Source organism: Melospiza melodia, chromosome 23, assembly GCF_035770615.1.
Source record: "Melospiza melodia melodia isolate bMelMel2 chromosome 23, bMelMel2.pri, whole genome shotgun sequence".
NCBI lineage: Eukaryota > Metazoa > Chordata > Aves > Passeriformes > Passerellidae > Melospiza > Melospiza melodia.
Genome location: NC_086216.1, coordinates 12,751,029 through 12,771,480, shown reverse-complemented (window position 1 = coordinate 12,771,480; position 20,452 = coordinate 12,751,029). Strand labels below are relative to the sequence as shown.

The window sequence follows — 20,452 nt, the reverse complement described above, 5'->3', positions numbered from 1 at the left end:
CTGGCAGGGTTGTTTGGGGTGACAGTGGTGCGGGAGGAGGGCGCTTGGGGTTGGGGGGAACGGGGGGATTCCCCGCGGGGGGAGAAGGCAGGGCGGGGATGGGGGGGGTCTTTGAGCGGGTTATCTGGATACTGGGGCTGTTTAGGGGGAGAATGTGGGATCCGGAGGGGCTGCGGGTTGGGATTCCTTTGGGGGGGATTGTGAGGTTCTTGAGAGAGGTCTGGGTCTGCGTCCTGTTGCGGGGAGTGTGGATTTGGGGTCCTTGGGGGGATCCGTCGGAGGGAGCCTGGACACAGGGTTATTTATGGGGGGACTCCCGGGAAGGGCCTTTAGGGGTGGGGGCCTGGTCTCCCTCTGCCGGGGCAGTTTGCGATAAGGGGGTCCCGGCTCGGGGGTCCGGTCGCGGGGCGCTCGCGGCGGGCGGGGGATCCCCCGGCGTGCGGGGGCAGCTCCGCGGCGGGGGTGCCCGGGAGGGGGCTGGGGGATCCCGGGCGGGGCGGGGGGCGGCGGGGGCTGTCCCGGGCTGGAGCCTCCCCCGGCCGGCGCCTCCCCCCGCCCCCCCGCGCCGGGCGGAGCCGGAGCCGAGCGGAGCCGGTGCCGGGGCGGCTCATTGCGGCGCGCCGCGGCGGCAGCATGGCCACCACCGTGCCCTGCACCCGCTTCACCGACGAGTACCAGCTCTACGAGGAGATCGGCAAGTAAGGGCGGCGGCCCCGGCCCCGGCCCCGGCCCCGGCCCCGGCCCCGGCCCCGGCCCCGGGGCGCGGCGGGGGCGGGGGGCGCTGCCCGGGGCTCCGGGAGCCGCTCGGTGCAGACGTGACGCATCCCCCCCCCCCTCCTCCCCCCCCGGGATGGGACACCCGGGACTGGCCCCCCCGCCCCCCCCGGGACCGGCCCCCCCCAGCCCACCCCCCCGGGACCGGCCCTGCCCAGCTCCCCCCCCCCGGTACTGCCCTCCCCCCGGTATTGGCCCTGCCCCCCCCAACGGCCCCCACCCCTTATACCGCCCCCTCCTGGGGCCTTCCAGCCCTCCCCGGCTGCCCGGACCCCTCGGCTCCTCTGGGCCCCCCTCCCCGTAGCCTCCCCGGTCCCTGCAGCCCCCTTGCTGCCCATCCTCATGGACCCTCACCTTTAGGCTCCCCTGTCTGTCCTCATCCCCCGGCCCCGGTCACCCCAGAGCCCTCCTCCATCCCTCCCGATCCCCTGCAGTCCCCAGTCTCCTGTCCCTGGAGACCCCCACTCAGTCCTTAGAGCTGCCCTTGACCCCATGGACCCTCCATCCTCACAGACCCCCAATTCCTCCTCAACCCCCACCATTTTCACAGATTCCCCCAGCACTGCTAATCCTGCCCCTGCCTCCTGCAGACCCCTCCGTCCTTAAAGCCCCTTTGCCTCCATTCTCACTGAGCCCCCCCATCCTTCAGACCCCCTCTCCCTGGTCCTTATAGATCCCCATCCCTCCAGATCCCCCCCAAACCCCCACCCCCTCCAGTCCTTATAGCCCCCTCAGTCCCTACCAAATCCTCCACCCTCCCCAGTCCCCCCTCCCGAGTCCTTACAGCCCCCATTTGCGCCCCCCCCCCCCAATTTTCCATCCTTGAGTATTTATAGGCACCTGCTCCTTTTAGATCTCCTCCCTTTTCAGGACCCCTTTGCCCCTCATCTTGATGGATTTCCCCATCCCTCCAGCCCCTCCATTTCCACAGGCCCTCCCCCATCTCCACAGACCCCCCCTGCCCCCCCATCCCTCTCCCCCCTGGTCCTTTTAGACCCTCTTCCCCCCATCCCCTATTAGACCCTTTTGGGCCTTATATAACTCCCCAAATCCACTCCCCCTTCGGGTCCTTACAGACTCCAGCCCTCCTGGGCCCCCCGGGCCTCAAAGACTCCCAGGGCCCCTCTGCTGCCCTGAATCCCTCCAGGCCCCCCGGCTGTGCCCCCCATCGTGCCCCCCTCGGGTGGGTGTTGTGGGGAGCTGGAGAGGAGCTCTTTTGGGGGGTTCATTTGCCCCCAGGGCCATGGGGATGCAGTTTTCCCCCCCATCCACGGGCAGGGATCGGCTGGGGGTAAAACGAGGGGAGCGGGGAGGGGGTCTGACCCTTTGTGAGGGGTTGCACCCCCTCCCTAGATGGGGGGAAGGTTTTGCAGGGGTGGCTGTAGTCCCTTTGGGGGTGCCAGCAGGGGGAACATGGTGCCAATCGGGGGCTGTTCTCTCGGTCTGCCCAAAATCCAGCCCATCCTGGTTGCCATGGCAACGTGGTCCTGTTTCCCCCTTCCCATCTCTCGGTGTAGCCTGCCAGCCATCGCGCATGTGTCCCCCCATCACCGGGGGGAAACTGAGGCACGGCTCGGGCCAGGACAGCGTGCCCCCCCCCCAGGGACTGGCACCCACCATGTCGCCTGTCCTGGGGGCCACGTGGGGAAGGGAGGGGTCAGGGCCCTGGGAGCCCCCACTTTTCCCCTGGCGGTGAGAGCATCGCCCTGTTTTGGCCAGCATGGGGCCCGTGGTGCCTGGGGACATGGGGACATGGGGCGGTGGCAGAGGACAGCCAGGCCCCGCTCCCCTCCCAGGGCACACGTCCCACACGGCTCCCTCTCCGTGGCAGGCCTGGGGTGGTGCTGGCCCCAGCCATGTCCCCATCCTTCCCGGGAATCTCCTCTGCGTGCCCTGGGGCTGCCTTGGCCCCCCCAGCAAGGGACAGGCAGGGGACGTGCAGGGACACGGGTCCTGGAAGGGGGACAGGAGCTGATGGCACCTGAAGGGGCTGCCGGTGCTTCTGCCTGGCACGGGCACGACCCTGCTTTTCCCATCTCTGTCCCTGTCCCTGCGGGGGACAGCTGGTGGCTGCCAGCTCCCCATACTCAGAGCTGGGTGCTGTGCCCCGTGCCAGCCCCACCGCTGTCACCGCTGTCACCGCCACTGCCATCCTCACCATCGCCGCCACCACCACGGCCACCGCTGCCATCCGGGCCACCCGCTGTTCCCATGGCAACGAGCTGCCGGTGCTGGATCCTTCCTGCGACCCCCCCTCCCGCGATGCTCCGTGGCTCCCAGCCCCCCCCCTTCCCAAAGCCACCCCCGGCAGGGCCCCGTGTGCCAGGGCCCCGTGTGCCAGGGCCCTCCCGCCACCCCCGGGCCGGGGCTCACCCCCCGTGCTGAGTCACGGCGGGCGCAGCCCCCCGACCCCCGTGCTGAGTCACGGCGGGGCCGCCCCCACGCCCCCCGGCGCTCGGGGCCGCGCTGAGCCTCGCCCTCCCCAGGGGAGCCTTCTCGGTCGTCCGGCGCTGCGTCAAGCTCTGCACTGGCCATGAGTACGCTGCCAAGATCATCAACACCAAAAAGCTCTCTGCCAGAGGTAGGACCCCGGGAGCCTGGCACTGCCGGCACCCCTCTGCCACCCCGGGGCACTCCCAGACAGGCCAGGTGCCTGGGACGGCCCCACGGCACCTGTGACACCTGTAACATCTGATACCCCTGGTGGCCATGGCACCTGTGACACCCCTGGTACCCCTGGTGGCCATGGCACCTGTAACATCTCTGATACCCCTGGTGGCCATGGCACCTGTGACACCTCTGCCACCCCGGGGGACTCCCAGACAGGCCAGGTGCCTGGGACGGCCCCCCAGCACCTGTGACACCTGTGACCCCTCTGATACCCCTGGTGGCCATGGCACCTGTAACACCTCTGGTACCCCTGGTGCCACGACAGCCGGGCTACCTGTGGTGCCCATGGCAGGTGTGAGAGCTGTGACCCCAGTGGTGCTGGTGGGAGGGAGGGGTGAATGCTCTGGGGTGGGGTCTGGCCCTGTCCATCCCCGTTATCCCCCTGCTGCCTCCCCCGAGGCCCCTCAGAACCTCACCTGTCCCTAAGGTGTGGGTGCCCTGCAGGTACACAGGTGTAAGTGGATGGGGAGGAGGGTGTGCACGCACAGGTGTGAGCCGTGTGTGTGTGCAGGTGTGAGCTGTGCGTGCACAGGTGTGTCTACATGGGGGTGTGTGTGATGGTGGGTGTGCACACATGGGCAGTGGGGGCACCTGAGTGTGTGTGCACAGGTGTGTGTGATGGTGGGTTTGCACAATGAGCAGTGAGGGTACACACACACCTGAGTGTGTGTGCTCGGTGTGCAGGCAGGTGTGCACATGTCAACAGTGTGTGTGTGCTTTCACACGAGGGTGAGCGCTGCTGTGTGTGCACAGCTGTGAGCAGAGTGGGTGCCTGTGGCGTGGGGTGGGGTGTGCTCACAGCTCGGCAGTGGGGGTGTGCAGGTGTGTGCAGGTGTTTGCAGGTGTGGGATGTGTGACAGCGTGTGGGGGTGTGGAGGTTTAGGGTGTGCACTTGGATAAGAGGCAGCACAGAGTGGCACAGGGGGCGTGTGAGTGTTCTGTGTGTGCACACGTGTGTCTGTGGCTGGAGCTGTGTGCACAGGTGTGAGCAGTGCACACACACCTGTGTGTGAGCTGTGTGCACATCTGTGCGCAGGTCTGTGTGCCCTTGAATGCAGACACACCCAGAAATGCAGCTGCACACACAGGTACACATGTGCACTCATACAGTGGCTATTGCAGGCACACACATGTAGAGTTGCACACACACACAGCTGCACAGATGTGCACACACCTGCACATGCAGGAACCACCACGCACTGGGGAACAGCTGCACACTCCACATCCCGTACAAACACAGGTACAGCGATGCACACGGTGCAGCCACACACACACGTGTACCTGTGCACACAGGTACAGCCACGGAGCTGTCTGGCTGCACACAGAGGTGCACAGAGGGACAGCCACACGCAGGCACACTCGCGTGTGTGCACAACTGCAGGGTAGGGATACCCACCACACCTGCACACCCACACGCAGGTACAGCCACAGGTGCCTGCACTCATGTGTCCTCCCATCTGTACCTGTGTACTGGCATGCACAGCCCCAGACACGGGCCCACACGTGAATGTGCACACCTGTGCACACCTGCAGCTTGTGCATGCCTGTATCCACATGCACAGCCCACCCTACCTGTACACACGTGCACACCTGTACAGCCCTACCTGTACACACGTGCACAGCCCACCCATACCTGTACACACCTGCACACCCAGGCACGCGTGCACAAGCTCACAGGTGCCGCCCCCCCCAGCCCTGCCCCCAGTGCATACCTGCACACCCACAGAGCCACGTGGCTCCCTCAGGGGCATCTTGGGCTGCTCTCACTGGGGCTGGGCTGGGGACAGGTGACGTGAGGGGGCTGCAGGGCCGGGCAGGTGAGGGGGTGCAGGGCAGGTGAGGGGGCTGCAGGGCCGGGCAGGTGAGGGGATGCAGGGCAGGTGGGGGGGTGCAGGGCAGGTGAGGGGGCTGCAGGGCCGGGCAGGTGAGGGGATGCAGGGCAGGTGGGGGGGTGCAGGGCAGGTGAGGGGGTGCAGGGCCGGGCAGGTGAGGGGATGCAGGGCAGGTGGGGGGGTGCAGGGCCGGGGAGGGGGTGCAGGGCCGGGCAGGTGAGGGGGTGCAGGGCAGGTGAGGGGATGCAGGGCAGGTGAGGGGGTGCAGGGCAGGTGAGGGGATGCAGGGCAGGGCAGGTGAGGGGGTGCAGGGCAGGTGAGGGGGCTGCAGGGCGGGGCAGGTGAGGGGGTGCAGGGCAGGTGAGGGGATGCAGGGCCGGGCAGGTGAGGGGGTGCAGGGCAGGTGAGGGGGTGCAGGGCAGGTGAGGGATGCAGGGCCGGGGAGGGGCCCCCCTGACCTGTGCCCCCCCAGATCACCAGAAGCTGGAGCGCGAGGCGCGGATCTGCCGGCTGCTCAAGCACTCCAACATCGGTGAGTGACCGGGGACGGGGCTGGCACCGCTGGGGACACCCCGAGGGGCGCCGGCAGTGGCTGGGAGAGGGGACCCGGGCTCGGGGGCGCCTGAGGCTGAGCCTGTCCCCATCTGGTCCCCACAGTGCGGCTCCACGACAGCATCTCCGAGGAGGGCTTCCATTACCTCGTCTTTGACCTGTGAGTGCGGCAGGAGGCTCCCGGAGCTCCGGGAGGGCTCGGGGGATGCCGGGGGCCCTCGGGCTCATGCGGGGCCCGGCTGTGTTCCAGGGTGACGGGCGGCGAGCTCTTTGAGGACATCGTGGCGCGGGAGTACTACAGTGAGGCCGATGCCAGGTGAGCGCTGGCCCCGCGCAGCGCCGGGCACCGTGCCCCGTGCCCCGTGCGCCGTGCCCTGCAGGGACGGGGCAGCGCAGCCAGGCAGGCGGGGGGGCAGCCCCTCCATCCGGTGCTGGGTGGGGCGGGGCCCCCGGCTGGGGCACCCCCATATTGCACCCCCGTGCTCCCCCCCGCCGCCGAGCCCCGGCGCTGCCGAGCCCCGTGCCGGGGGCCGGGGGCAGGCGGGGGCCCCGGGCCCCTCGGTGCCGTGCCAGCCCCGTGCCCTGTGTGCCGCCGTGTGCCCCCCCCCATGGTCTCTGGGCTTTCACAACATTTGTTTCTCCCCCTCTCTCGTTCCCCCCATCTCCGCCCCCCCCCGTCCCCGTGCCCCTCGTGCCCCTCACCTCCTCCATCCATTCCCCCCATCCCTCTGTCCCTCTCGTCTCCCATCACTCGTTGCTCGGGCTGTGTGCGTGTCCGTGTTTCCATCTGTGTGTCCGTCCGTCCCACCGCTGCCCTCCGCTCGCTGCCCCCCTGGCCCTTGCCCTCTGTTTTGCCTCCCACACCCGTCCTTGCCCCCGAAATGCCTCCTATCCTCCCACGCCCCTCTCCTGCCTCTTTCTCCCACCCCTCTGCCCCCAACCTGTCCCCACACCCCGGCCTCTCACTTCTTGCCCCCACCCCTTTACCTCATCCCCCCCCCGCCAACCTGCCCCCCATTCCCACCCCCTTTACCTCACCCTGACCCCATCCCGCCCCCGTCTCCCACCCGTGCCCCTCCATCCTGCCCCCCCTCGCCCCATCCCGCCCCCCCCCGCCCCGCCCGCCCCCCGTTCTGTTTTGCAGTCACTGTGTCCATGAGCTCTTTGCCCGCGTTCCTCCCACCCATCACTTTGCCCCTGAGCAGAGGGAGCCGCAGGTCAGTATCTGGGGGGGGCCGGGGGGGCCATTTCCCCCTCGCTGCCCCCGCCCGCGCTGCCCCCGCTCCCCGGCCCCCTCCGCTCCTCAGGACCCCGCTCTGCTCTGGGCCTTTCTCCTCACTCTTTTTTCTCCCCCAGCCCCCTTTTTTGCCCCCCCCTCACAGGGAGGTGCCCCCCCAGTGCCCCCGCTGCCCCAGCCAGCGGGGCCCCCCTTCACCCCCATTTCAGGCTCTCATCCCCTCGCTCTTTCCCTCTTTCTTTCTTGTCTCGTCTCCATCCGCCGCCCCATCCCCTGTTCCCCCCTCCCCGTCAGTCCTGTCTGGGGGACCCCCGTGTCTGGGCGGCAGCAGGGACGGGGGGCTCCCGTGGGGGACGGGGGGGGGCACAGAAACACCACTGGGGTGGCCCCCGTGGCTCTGTGCCCAGGGCGGAGCTCACCTGGTGGGCGCTGGGGGGTGAGCCCAGGCAGTGACCCCCAGGCAGTGACCCCCAGGGGATGGTCCCACAGGTGTGACCCCCAGGGGATGATCCCACAGGTGTGACCCCTCTCAGTGACCCCCAGGGGATGATCCCACAGGTGTGACCCCAGGCAGTGACCCCCAGGGGATGGTCCCACAGGTGTGACCCCCAGGGGATGATCCCACAGGTGTGACCCCTCTCAGTGACCCTCAGGGGATGGTCCCACAGGTGTGACCCCCAGGGGATGATCCCACAGGTGTGACCACACTCAGTGACCCCCAGGGGATGATCCCACAAGTGTGACCCCTCTCAGTGACCCCCTTGCAGTGACATCCCTGGGATGACACCCCAGGGGTGACCCCAAGGGATGACTTGCAGACAGGGATGTGCCCCCAGGAAGGAATGGCACGCTCAGGGATGACCCCTGCTCAGGCTGTGACGTCCCCACAGGTGTCCCCTAGGCACCGAGCCACCCCAGGTGGGGCTGTCCCCAGGGTAACCCCTCTGTGTGACCCCCCAGGGGTGATGCCCCCGGGCTGAGCCCCTGGCAGGGGTACAGACAGGTTCTCATGCACGCAAATCCAAGGTCACCGCTGGTTTTTGTCAGCTCCCCCGGGTGCAGAGGGGCAGGGGCTGCTCTGGGGGTGCAGGTGGTGCGCAGGGCGTGAGGCAGGCGGGGGGCAGCGTGCCTCTGACCCCCTCCCATTTGCACGCAGCCACTGCATCCAGCAGATCCTGGAGGCTGTCCTGCACTGTCACCAGATGGGGGTGGTCCACAGGGACCTCAAGGTAAGTGTGTCCCCCACCCCCATCCATCCCCTGCCCGGTTCCTGGGGTCCCCACAACCCGGGGCTGCCCTGGCCTGGCGGGTTCCGGGGCTCACTGGGATCTTGCTGGGCTTTGGGGATCCCCATCCACCTTTCCTGGGGTGCACACGTGTCCCCCAGCTGTGTCACAGTTCTGCACTGCTGGGGGGTCTCACTGCAGCCCCCAGCTGCCATTGCCCCAGGGGGAGTGTGAGCTGTGGGGATGGAAATGGATGGGGGCACGGGGGGGGAGCAGCTGGAGCTTGGCTGGGGGACAGGGCAGGACACGGAGGGTGATGGTGGGACACGGGGGGACAGTGGGACATGGGGACAGTGGGACACAGGGGGATGGTGGGACACGGGGGGACAGAGGGACACAGAGGGACATGGGGACAGAGGGACACAGGGGGATGGTGGGACACGGGGGGACAGAGGGACATGGGGACAGAGGGACACACAGGGATGGTGGGACATGGGGACAGTGGGACACAGGGGGACAGTGGGACACAGGGGGACAGTGGGACACAGAGGGATGGTGGGACACGGGGGGACAGAGGGACATGGGGACAGAGGGACACAGGGGGACAGAGGGACACGGGGGGACAGAGGGACATGGGGACAGGGGGACACACAGGGATGGTGGGACACGGGGGCACAGAGGGACACAGGGACAGAGGGACACGGGAACAGGGGGACACAGGGATGGTGGCATGGGGAGATGCTGGGCTGAGGCCAGTGAGACACAGGCGGACCCTGAGCTGGCCGTGGGGCTGTGCCATGCGGCGCCATTGGCAGAGGGCACCCACGGCCGCAGCCCCACAGCACAGAGCCAGCCGAGGGCAGGACCTGGGCAAGGGCAGCAGTAAAGCCCCTCTGTGGTTGCTGCATCCCTGCTCTCTGTCCCCCCGTCTGTGCCCCGTGCTGGTGCTCCCTGTGCAGCCCGAGAACCTGCTCCTGGCCAGCAAGTGCAAAGGGGCAGCAGTGAAGCTGGCAGACTTTGGCCTCGCCATCGAGGTGCAGGGGGATCAGCAGGCCTGGTTTGGTGAGTGCTGGTGTCCCCCTGTCCCCCACAGCCCCTGCCCACTGCTCTGGGCACCTGTGCTGTGTCTGCTGGGTCCCTGCACATCCCCTGAGTCCCTGCTCTGTTCCTGCTGTCCCTGCCCCGAGCCCACCCCAGCCCCATCCCAAACCCACCCTGTCCCTGCCCTGTGCCCTCTGCACCCTGCTCCCTGCCCACCCCTGCCCAGCACATCCCTGCCCCACGTCCCAGTGCCGTGTCCTGTCCTTGTCCTCTCCCCTTGTGGCTCATCTGTCTCTCCTCACTCACGCTCTCTCTGTCCCTGTCCCAGGATTTGCAGGCACACCTGGCTACCTGTCCCCCGAGGTGCTGCGCAAAGAGGCCTATGGCAAACCCGTGGACATCTGGGCATGTGGTACGAGCCAGTCCCTGCCTGTCCCTGCCCAATCCCATCCTATCCCTGCCCCATCACTGCCCAGTCCCTTTCTGATCCCATCCCACTCCCGTTTGGCACTTTCCAGGCTCCATTCCAGTCTTAGCCCATGCCCATCCTAGTATCGCCCTTTTCCCCATCCCATTTCTGTGCTGGTCCCAGTTCGTGTTCCAGCTCTGACCCCATCCCGGGGCCATCCCGTGCCATGTGCCTGGCAGTGCCACACTGCCTGTGCCATCCTGGCAGCACAGGGACAGCCCACGTGTGGAATGCTTGCTTTGTCACGGGGACACCTTTGAGGGAGCCAGGGTGGTCTGGGGTCCCTGCATCCCTTAACCCCACTCTCCCCGGCCCAGGGGTCATCCTGTACATCCTGCTGGTGGGCTACCCGCCCTTCTGGGACGAGGACCAGCACAAACTCTACCAACAGATCAAGGCTGGCGCCTACGACGTGAGTGCCCGGTGCCAGGGCCCGTTAATTCCGGAACCTTCTGGGAGCCGCAGCTGATCTGCAGCTGTGGGCTTGTCTTTGGTGCTGGCTGGGGACGTGTGGGGATGTGGGGGCCATGGGGCTGCCCCTCCTCAGCTGTCCCCCCCCTGTCCCCGTGCTCCCCCAGTTCCCTTCGCCTGAGTGGGACACGGTCACCCCCGAAGCCAAAAACCTCATCAACCAGATGCTGACCATCAACCCCGCCAAGCGCATCACAGCCCACGAGGCCCTCAAGCACCCGTGGGTCTGCGTAAGTGCAGGGGTCCCCCGGGCCTGGCACCCCCACGGCGCTGCCCCGGCACCCGGTGCTGACCCCCCTGTCCCCGCAGCAACGCTCCACCGTGGCCTCCATGATGCACAGGCAGGAGACAGTGGAGTGCTTGAAAAAGTTCAACGCCCGGAGGAAGCTCAAGGTGAGGGGGCTGCTGGGGAGCTGTGGGCAGTGCTGGGGACACCACCCTGCCTCTCATCTCCATGGGGCTCTCCTGTGGGACCCTCCCTGCCCTGCCCACTGTGGGACCCCTGCCCTGTCTGCTGTGGGACCCCTGCCCGGCCCACTGTGGGACCCCTGCCCTGTCTGCTGTGGGACCCCTGCCCTGCCCACTGTGGGACCCCTGCCCTGCCCACCGTGGGACCCTCCCTGCCCACTGTGGGACCCCTGCCCTGCCCACTGTGGGACCCTCCCTGCCCACTGTGGGACCCCTGCCCTGTCTGCTGTGGGACCCTCCCTGCCCTGCCCACTGTGGGACCCCTGCCCTGCCCACTGTGGGACCCCTGCCCTGCCCACCGTGGGACCCTCCCTGCCCTGCCCGCCGTGGGACCCTCCCTGCCCACTGTGGGACCCCTGCCCTGCCCACTGTGGGACCCCTGCCCTGCCCACTGTGGGACCCTCCCTGTCTGCTGTGGGACCCTCCCTGCCCTGCCCACTGTGGGACCCTCCCTGCCCACTGTGGGACCCCTGCCCTGCCCACCGTGGGACCCTCCCTGCCCACTGTGGGACCCCTGCCCTGTCTGCTATGGGACCCTCCCTGCCCTGCCCACTGTGGGACCCTCCCTGTCTGCTGTGGGACCCCTGCCCTGCCTACTGTGGGACCCTGCCCTGCCCACTGTAGGACCCCTGCCCTGCTCGCTGTGGGACCCCTGCCCTGCCCGCTGTGGGACCCCTGCCCTGCCCACCGTGGGACCCTCCCTGCCCACTGTGGGACCCCTGCCCTGCCCGCTGTGGGACCCCTGCCCTGCCCACTGTGGGACCCCTGCCCTGCCCACCGTGGGACCCTCCCTGCCCACTGTGGGACCCTCCCTGCCCACTGTGGGACCCTCCCTGCCCTGCCCACTGTGGGACCCTCCCTGCCCTGCCCACTGTGGGACCCCTGCCTGCTCGCTGTGGGACCCCTGCTCTGCCCGCTATGGGACCCTCCCTGCCCTGCCCACTGTGGGACATTTCCCTGCCCTGCCCACTGTGGGACCCCTGCCCTGTCTGCTATGGGACCCTCCCTGCCCACTGTGGGACCCTCCCTGCCCTGCCTGCTATGGGACCCTCCCTGTCTGCTGTGGGACCCCTGCCCTGCTCGCTGTGGGACCCTCCCTGCCCTGCCCGCTGTGGGACCCTCCCTGCCCGCTGTGGGACCCTCCCTGTCCACTGTGGGACCCTCCCTGCCCTGCCCACTGTGGGACCCCTGCCCTGCCCACTGTGGGACCCTCCCTGCCCTGCCCACTGTGGGACCCCTGCCCTGCCCACTGTGGGACCCTCCCTGCCCTGCCCACTGTGGGACCCCTGCCCTGTCTGCTGTGGGACCCTCCCTGCCCACTGTGGGGCCCTCCCTGTCTGCTGTGGGACCCTCCCTGTCTGCTGTGGGACCCTCCCTGCCCTGCCCACTGTGGGACCCCTGCCCTGCCCGCTGTGGGACCCCTGCCCTACGCACTGTGGGACCCCTGCCCTGCCCACCGTGGGACATTTCCCTGCCCTGCCCGCTGTGGCAGCACCTGGTACCCTGGTACGGTGGCAGAACCCGGCATCTTCCTGCCCCCGTGCCCTTCAGGGCCTTCCTGTGCCCTTCCATGGGGCACAGTCCCTTCCCATCATGCGTGGCAGTGCCAGCCCTGTGGGCCCCACCCTGCACCCCCCATGCCATCGCCCGTTTGCCCCCGCCCCTCGCCCACCCCACGGCCCCCCAGCCCCTCTCCGGCTCACGCTGTCCCTCCCCGCAGGGTGCCATCCTCACCACCATGCTGGCCACCAGGAACTTCTCAGGTAAGGGGGGGCTCGCCCTGGCCGGGGGGGCCGGGGGCCGCAGTCCCCCCTCCACGCCCCCCCCCCCGGGCCGGTGCCCCCCTCTCTCTATCTCGCTGTCTTTCTCTCTTTCTCTCCCCTCCCTTCCTTAACCCCCCCACCCATTTTTTCCCCATCGGTGAGGACGGGGCATGTGGTAGCCGCGGTGGGGCCGGCGGCGCCCCCCGCCCCACGCACACACGGCAGCAGGTAGAGCGCGGTGGTCCCCGCGTGTCCCCCCGGGCAGGGGCACGGACACCGCAGCCCCCCCAGGCCTGGGGCCGGGTGAGGGGCGCCCCGAGAGCTCTCTCTGGGGGGGGGGGAGGGCGGGGGTCCCGGCCGGCCCCGCCGCCCCCTAACAGGAGCTCCGCTCCCTCTCTCTCTCTCCGGCCCTCCGGCAGTGGGCAGACAGACCACCGCTCCTCCCACCATGTCGGCGGCCGCTGCCGGGGCCCCGCTGGGGCTGGTGGAACAAGGTAGACGCGTCCGCAAAGGGCCCCCGGCCCCCCGGCCCCGCTTGGTCTCTGTGTGTCCCCGGACCCTCCATCCCCACGTCGCCCCCCTCTTCTCCCGCCCGTCCTCTTCCCTGCCTCCCACCTCCCCAACGGGTTTCGGGTGCCCTCCTCGGAAATCGGAGCGCATGCATGGCCCCCGGCACTGCCCCGCAGCCGCTCCCTCCCTGCTGGCGCCGAGAGACGCCGCTGCCCCCCGCTGCCCCCGCGCCCGGCCCCGGGGAGGGTCCCTGAACGCCCCCGCCCCCGAGGCGGGCTGCGACGGCCTCAGCCCGGAGGGGACACGCTGCTGCCATCCCCGGGGGCACACAGGCGGCGTCCCCAGGTACCCACGGGTGCCAGCCCCAGGTGCCATCCCCAGGTGGTGCCATCCCCAGTCCACACTGGGTGAACACAGGGAGCTGGGGTGGGGGGATGATTTTGGGGTGATTTTGGGGTGATTTTGAGCCTCCCCACCGCTCCCAGCCCCCCATGCACACAGGGGGGGCACACGGTGCATGAAGGGGGGGGCAAAAAGCTGCATGTCCCGTGTCCCCCCGTGCCCCCCCTGCGTCCCCACCCCGCATGTCCCCCCTTGCATGTGCCCCCCCGCATGGCCCCCCATGCATGTGCCCCCCTGCATGTGCCCCCATGCACGTGCCTCCCCACGGCTTCTGAGAGCTGCAGCCGGTGTTTGTGGTGCCGTGAAACACTCGGCGGGTCTTAAACCACCCCCTCACCCAGGGCTGCCCCTGGCCCCCCTGCCAGGGGTCCCCCCCTCCCGCCCCCCAATTCGGCTCTGGTTTAAACCCCCACCTCTCAGCGCCCGCCTGCTTTCAGAGGAGGGACCGGGACCCTTGGGGACACCCTGCTAGGGCCCCTGGGGGACACAGGGCCAGGGGAGGGATGTGTGGGTCATGTCCCCCTCCTCTGGTGCCGATGGGCGCCGCCCTGCTGCCACTGGGCTTGTCACCACACATCTCCCCCCAGCTTGTGCTGCCAGCCAGGGGAGGGGTCCCTCAGTGTGGAGGGATGACGAGGATGCTCGAGGTGATGGCCCCTGCCCTCCACGCACCCCCACAAGCACTCGTGCCCCACCACGTCCCCGTCAGCCCTGTTCCCCTCTGGCCAGAGGTCGTGGTAGCAGTGACAGATGCTCGTACCCGTGCCCGTCCTTGTCCCCCTCCAGGGAGACAGGGGGGCACAGGCGGCTGTCCCCGCCCCCTGTACTCAACTCATCTTTTTTATGTTCTTTTTTTATGTTTTTCCCCTTTTCCTCCTTTCCCCCCTCCCCGTTTCTCTCTTGTCCCCCTCCCCACTCCTCTCTCTCGCTTTCCTCTCTGCATTTCTCCAAGGTAAGCCAGCCCTGCCCCCCCACGCGGGGGCCACCAGGATGGGGACCCCCCTCAGGTTGGGGGCACCTCCTCCCCCCAGTGTGGGGACCCCCTGAGTTTGGGGACCCTTCCCTCCAGGATGGGGACGCCCTGCCTGGATGGGGATCCCCACAGGTTGAGGACATCCCTCCCAGGGTGGGGACAGCCCCCCAAGTTCGGGGACCCCCCTGAGTTTGGGAACCTCCCACTAGGAGGGGGACACCCCCCAGGATGAGAATGGTCCCACAAGGTTGGGGAACCCCTCCCTGGGTGGGGACCTTCCTGAGGCTGGGGACTCCTCCAGGTGGGGGACACCCCTCCCAGCATGGAGAACCCCCCAAAATGGGGATTCCCTAGGATGGGGACCCCCCACCCAGCATGGGGACTCCCCCCTGTAAGGGAACACCCCCAGCATGGGGACACTTCTCAAAACGGAGCCCCCTTAGAATGGGGACACCCCTCCCTGCATGGGGACCACCCCTCTAAAATGGGGACCTCCCCCAGGCTGGGGACAGCACCGTGCTGGCGTGTTCCCCTCCGTGGCACGGGGGTTGGTGCTGCCAGCGCCCGGGGTGGGGTCAGCCGGGGTGGCCGGGAGGGCTCTGGGCAGGGGGACCTGCGGCGCCCCTCGTGCAGGGGGGCACTGACCCTGTCTCCCCCCGCAGCAGCTAAGAGCTTACTGAACAAGAAGGCGGACGGCGTCAAGGTGAGGGGCCCGAGGGGCTGGGGGGGCCCGGGGGACTCCTTCCCCCATGGCACTGAGCCCCCCGTCTGTCCCCTGCAGCCCCAGACCAACAGCACCAAAGGCAGCGCCGGCGTCACCAGCCCCAAGGGGACCCTCCCGCCCACCGCTCTGGTAGGTGCCCCCCGCCCCGCACCCCAAATCCCCCGTCCCATGGGATCCATCCCACAGCCCATCCCATCCCATCCCATCGGCCGCTCCTGGGGAGGGGGGTCCCGAGCGTGGAGAGGGGAGTGCAGGACGGGGGCGCAGGGGGACCCCGCCGCACAGAGCAGGTGGGTGAAGGGACAGCCCCGTGTCCCCCTCGGCCCTGGGGACAGCGGCGTGGCTGAGGACACGCCCATGCAGGTGTCCCGTGCAGGGACAAGGTGGGTCCAGGACACGGACACAGAGATGTTCCTGCCGTGGGCACAGCAAGGTGGGTGCAGGACGAGGGCGTGAGGGTGTCCTGTGACGTGGGCACCGCAAGGTGGGTACACTGCATGAGGATGGGAGCAAGGTGGGTGCAGGGTATGGGCACAGCTGCCCCGTAATGGGGACGAGGCACAGCCTGGTGACACAGATGGACAGGTGGGTGGAGGGCAGGGCGTGGGGATGCCCTGCAGTGCCAAGGCAGGTGCAGGTCACAAGGATGGGCTGCTGACTGTGACCTCGCAGGTGAGGTAAGTGCAGGATCCAGACATGGAACTGCCCAGCGGGCACGGTAGGGTAAAGGCATGGCTGTCTAGAGCAGCATGTGCTGGATTTGGGGGTGCTGTGGCAGTGCCAACAGCAAGGTAGGTGCGGGATGTGGGGGCAGGTGTGCCCGTTGTGACCTTTATGGCACAAGGGGTGCAGAGTGAGGGCATGGAACCACGAGGGCAGGATACAGGCAGGGTGATGCCCAGCTGGCACAGAGTGCTGTGCACTGGGGAAGGGGTGCCTGGCTGGTCAGTGAGTGCAGGATATGGAGAAAGGGATGCCCACCCCACACACTGAGGGTGGGATGGGCAGCAGGAAGCTGTGGTTGGGGTGGCTCAGGATGTGGGCACTGAGATGCTCAGGATGCAGACACAGGGACGGTTGGGATGCAGGCACAGCAGTGGTCTGGGTGCTCGCTGAGGGATGCACAAGGACATGGGCAGTGCTCGGGATGCAGGCAGCAGGATGGTTGGGGTTCAGGCACGGGGATGCCCAGGATGCTGAGATGCACGGTGAGTGGAGCCCCTGGGCACCGGGATGCAGGACAGGGGCACGGAGCTGCCCCCCAGCCCAGCCCATCCTTTTGGCCTCACTGCGTCTCTCCCCCGGCTCTGCCCACCTCTTTCCCCCCTCTCTTCCCCCTCCATGTCTGTGAATTAAACCATTTGGCTTTGCTGGACTAATGACTCTCTGCTTCTCTTCCCCCTCTCTATCCCCTTCCCAAACCCGGTCTGGGTCTCTCTCCTCGCCCCTGTCCACGTGCTGCTCAATCCGTCGTCCCCCCTCGTTGTCCCCTCCGGGCTCTCGCTTCCCCCACCCCGCCTGTCTCTCTCCCTTCTCCTGTAGGAGCCTCAAAGTACCGTAATCCATAACCCCGGGGACGGCGCCAAGGTACCGCTGCCCGCCCTCGCCTCCATCCCCCGCATCAGCCATGGCCGGGGGGGTGCCAGGAGCGCGGGGGCAGCGGGGTCCCCCCGCGCCGTCCGGCCCCGCCGGGGTCCTGCCGAGCCCCCCGGGCTCGTCCCCCCTCCCCGTGCCCCCCGGGGCCAGCTCTGACCCCCTGTTTGTGTCTCCCCCCCACCGCCGCCGCCCCGCGAGCAGGAGTCCTCCGACAGCACCAACACCACCATCGAGGACGAGGACACCAAAGGTGACGGGCGTGGGGGCGGCTGGGCTGCACTGGGATGCACTGGGATGCACTGGGAGCGAGCCGGGGTGGTGCTAGGATGCACTGGAATGGCACTGGGATGCACTGGGAGGGTCTTGGAATGCACTGGGGTGGTGCTAGGATGGCACCAGTATGCATTGGGGTGCACTGGAATGGTACTGGGATGACCTGTAGGATGCACTGTAGGATGGCACTGTGCTGGACAGCTGTGGAATGCACCAGGATGGCACTAGGATGCATTGGGATGCACTGGGAATGTGCTAGAATGCACTGGGGTGGAGCTGGGATGGCACTAAGATGCAGTGGGTGCACTGGAATGGCACTGGGATGGCACTGGCATAGCACCAGGATGCACTTGGTTCACTGGGATGCACTGGAGCAGCACTGAAATCATTGAGACGGAGCTGGGATGGCACCAGGATGCACTGGAATGGCACTGGGATACACTGGGACGGTGATGGGATGCACTGGGATGGCGCTGGAATGCACTGGGATGGCACCAGGATGCACTGGGAGCGTGCTGGATGGAATGCATTGAATAGAGCTGGGATGCATTGGCACAGGATGCCTTGGATTGCACTGGAATTGCACTGGGATGAACTGGGGTGGACTGGCATGGCACCAAGATGCAGTTGGTGCACTATGATGTGCTGGGGCAGCACTGGAATGCACTGGGTGGGGTTTAGGATGGCAACAGGATCCATTGGGATGGTACTGGGACGTTTTGGGATGCACTGGGAGTGTTCCAACTCACTGGAATTGATCTGGGCTGACACCAGGATTCATTGAGATGGCACCAGGATACACTGGGAGCATGCTGGGCTGCACTGGGAGGGTACTGGGAGGCATTGGGGTGCGCTGGGTGGAAATGGGATAGACTGGGACACGCTGGAATGGCCCTGGAATGGCAGCTGGGTTTAGTTGAAAAGGCACTGGGATGGCACCAGGATGCACTGCAATGATACTGGGACATACTGGGATGGTACCAGGAGGTGCTCTGGGTAGAGCTGGGCTGAACTGGGATGCCCTGGAATAGCAGTGAGACACAGAACGTTGGCACTGAGATGTGGTGAGAAGTCGCTGACAGAAACTGGAGTGTACTGGGACATACTGGGATGGAAATGGGCGGTGTTGGAATGGACAGGTGGCACTGGGATACACTAGGAGGGCACAGGAGTGACACTGAGATGCACTGGGATGTAGTGGAGCGGCACTGAGGTGGTTGGGGCGCATTAGAGTGACAAAAGAATGGATTGGGGAGCACCAGGATACAGTGGAATGGTAGTAAGATTAATTGAGATGCACTGGAGTGACAGTGGGATGGGACTGGGGGATACTGGAATGCACTGGAGTGTACTGGGCTGTCACTGGAATGCAGCGGGATTGAACTGGGGTGTATTGGAATGCACTGGGCTGGCACTGGGATGCACTGGGAAGCATCAGAGCACACGAGCAGCTCTGGGATGCACTAGGATTACACTGGGATGTATCAGGATGCACTTGTATGGAACTGGGAGGGTACTGGGATGCACTGGAATGGCACTGAGACACACTGGGATGGCACTGGGAAACACCAGTGTGGAACTGGCTGTTCTGGGATGTGCCAGAACAGCACTGGGATGTACTGGGACTTGAAGGAGCAGTGCTGGGAGACACTTGGAACTACTGGGACAGGTTGAGCAGGCACTGGGATGCTTTGAGCAGGCTGGGAGGGCACTGGGATGGCACTGGGACATGCAGGGCTGGCACTGGGCTGGCAGTTGAGACTTGTGAATACTGGTGTGGCAGAGCTGTGGGGGTCCTGGGAGCACAGCGGTCCCTATCTGTCCCCAAGGGGTGTCTGTCTGTCCCCATAGTTTCTGTGTCTGTCCTCGAGGTCCCTGTGTGTGTCCCTGTGGCCTGTCTTGTCTGCCCTCATGGTCCGTCTGTCTGTCCCCGAGGTCCCTGTGTTTGTCCCCGTGGTCCATCCCCATGGTCTGTCTGTCTGTCCCCAAGGTTTTTCTGCCCCCAAGGTCTGTCTGTCCATCCCTGTGTCTGTCCCCAAGCCTCCCCTCATGTCCCGTGTCCACCCCCCCCCGGACGGTGTCCCCGGGGCTGGGGCGTGGCGGTGACAGTGGCGTGCCCCCAGCCCGCAAGCAGGAGATCATCAAGATCACGGAGCAGCTCATCGAGGCCGTCAACAACGGCGACTTCGAGGCCTACGCGTGAGTGGGGCGGGGCCGGCTGGGTGGGGCCGGGCGGGGCCGGGGGCGGGCGGGGCGGGGCCGGCTGGGTGGAGCCGGGCGGGGCCACTCTCACCTGCCGCCCGCAGGAAGATCTGCGACCCGGGGCTCACCTCCTTTGAGCCCGAGGCACTGGGCAACCTGGTGGAGGGGATGGACTTCCACCGCTTCTATTTCGAGAACTGTGAGTACCCGAGCTGCCCGTGACACCTGCCCGTCCTGCCTGCCCGCGACACCTGCCTGTCTCACCTGCCCTGCCCCTCGAGGCCCTGTCCAGCCCAGCCCGATCCCTCCTGCCTCTTCCCTGTCCCCTGTCTCTTGCCCACTGCCTGCCCATCCTGGTCACCTTGTTTGCCTGTCCCCAGCCCTCCTTTGCTGGGCCATCTGTCCGCTTGCACTGCCCCCGTCCCTGCCCCCGTCCCTGCCCGTTCCCTGCCGGTGCCGGTGCCAGCCGCGCTGTCCCGGCCGCCCCGCAGTGCTCTCCAAGAACAACAAGCCGATCCACACGACCATCCTGAACCCGCACGTTCACGTTATCGGGGAGGACGCGGCGTGCATCGCCTACATCCGCCTGACGCAGTACATCGACGGGCAGGGCCGGCCCCGCACCAGCCAGTCCGAGGAGACGCGCGTGTGGCACCGCCGCGACGGCAAGTGGCAGAACGTGCACTTCCACGGCTCGGGGGCCCCGGTGGCCCCGCTGCAGTGAAGGTGAGCCGGGCTCGGGGCCGGGGCGCGGGCAGCCGCGGCCGTGCCTCACCCCCCGCGCTGTCCCCGCAGAGCTGGCGGTGGCTGTCCTGGTTCCAGCCCGATGGAGACGGCGATGGGAGCCGATGGCAGCCGGAGCTGCGGCCCCCCGAGCACGCGTCCGCATGCCTGTCCCCCCTACCCCGGCCCCGCTCCCCCCTCCGGTGCCTGTGTTTGCAGAAAACAAAAAGACAAAAAAAAAAAAAAAAAAAAAAAGGCAAAATTATGAAGACCACACACAAAAAAAAAAAAAAAAAAAAAAAAAAAGGGAAAAAAAAAAAGGGGGGGGAAAAGCCACCCCCAATCCCCAACCCCACCCACACCCCCAAACCCGACCCAGCCGCTCGGCCACAGGCGAGGGCGCTGGGGGGCTCGGCCCCCCCCCTTGGCCCGTCTCTGCTGGGGGGGACGGGGGGTCCCGGGCCCCCTCCCGGCTGTGCTCGTGGCGTGTTGCTGTCGCTGGTGGTGGATGTTGTTCTTTGGGCTCCGCTTTGCTCTGTCCTGCCC

The 20,452-nt window shown here is 67.2% G+C and overlaps 1 protein-coding gene across 4 annotated transcripts; it reads left to right on the top strand.

Moving 5' to 3' along the window:
- Positions 1 to 565: 565 nt before the first annotated feature.
- On the top strand, positions 566 to 20,135 carry CAMK2B (calcium/calmodulin dependent protein kinase II beta). Of its 4 annotated transcripts, XM_063175366.1 has the most exons (21): positions 566 to 698; positions 3,261 to 3,355; positions 5,749 to 5,808; positions 5,934 to 5,988; positions 6,079 to 6,144; positions 8,222 to 8,294; positions 9,251 to 9,353; positions 9,661 to 9,744; positions 10,119 to 10,213; positions 10,380 to 10,502; positions 10,582 to 10,665; positions 12,461 to 12,503; positions 12,923 to 12,997; positions 15,054 to 15,091; positions 15,170 to 15,241; positions 16,655 to 16,699; positions 16,910 to 16,958; positions 19,105 to 19,180; positions 19,288 to 19,382; positions 19,675 to 19,909; positions 19,979 to 20,135. In XM_063175366.1, the coding sequence occupies exons 1-20, from the start codon at positions 634 to 636 to the stop codon at positions 19,905 to 19,907; spliced, it is 1,629 nt and encodes a 542-aa protein (XP_063031436.1). In that variant the 5' UTR covers positions 566 to 633; the 3' UTR covers positions 19,908 to 19,909; positions 19,979 to 20,135. The 4 variants fall into 4 exon arrangements, with proteins under 4 accessions (XP_063031436.1, XP_063031439.1, XP_063031437.1 ...); XM_063175369.1 differs by lacking the exon at positions 12,923 to 12,997 and having other exon boundaries at positions 15,051 to 15,091; XM_063175367.1 differs by lacking the exon at positions 16,655 to 16,699 and having other exon boundaries at positions 19,979 to 20,134.
- The last annotated feature ends 317 nt before the right edge of the window (positions 20,136 to 20,452 follow it).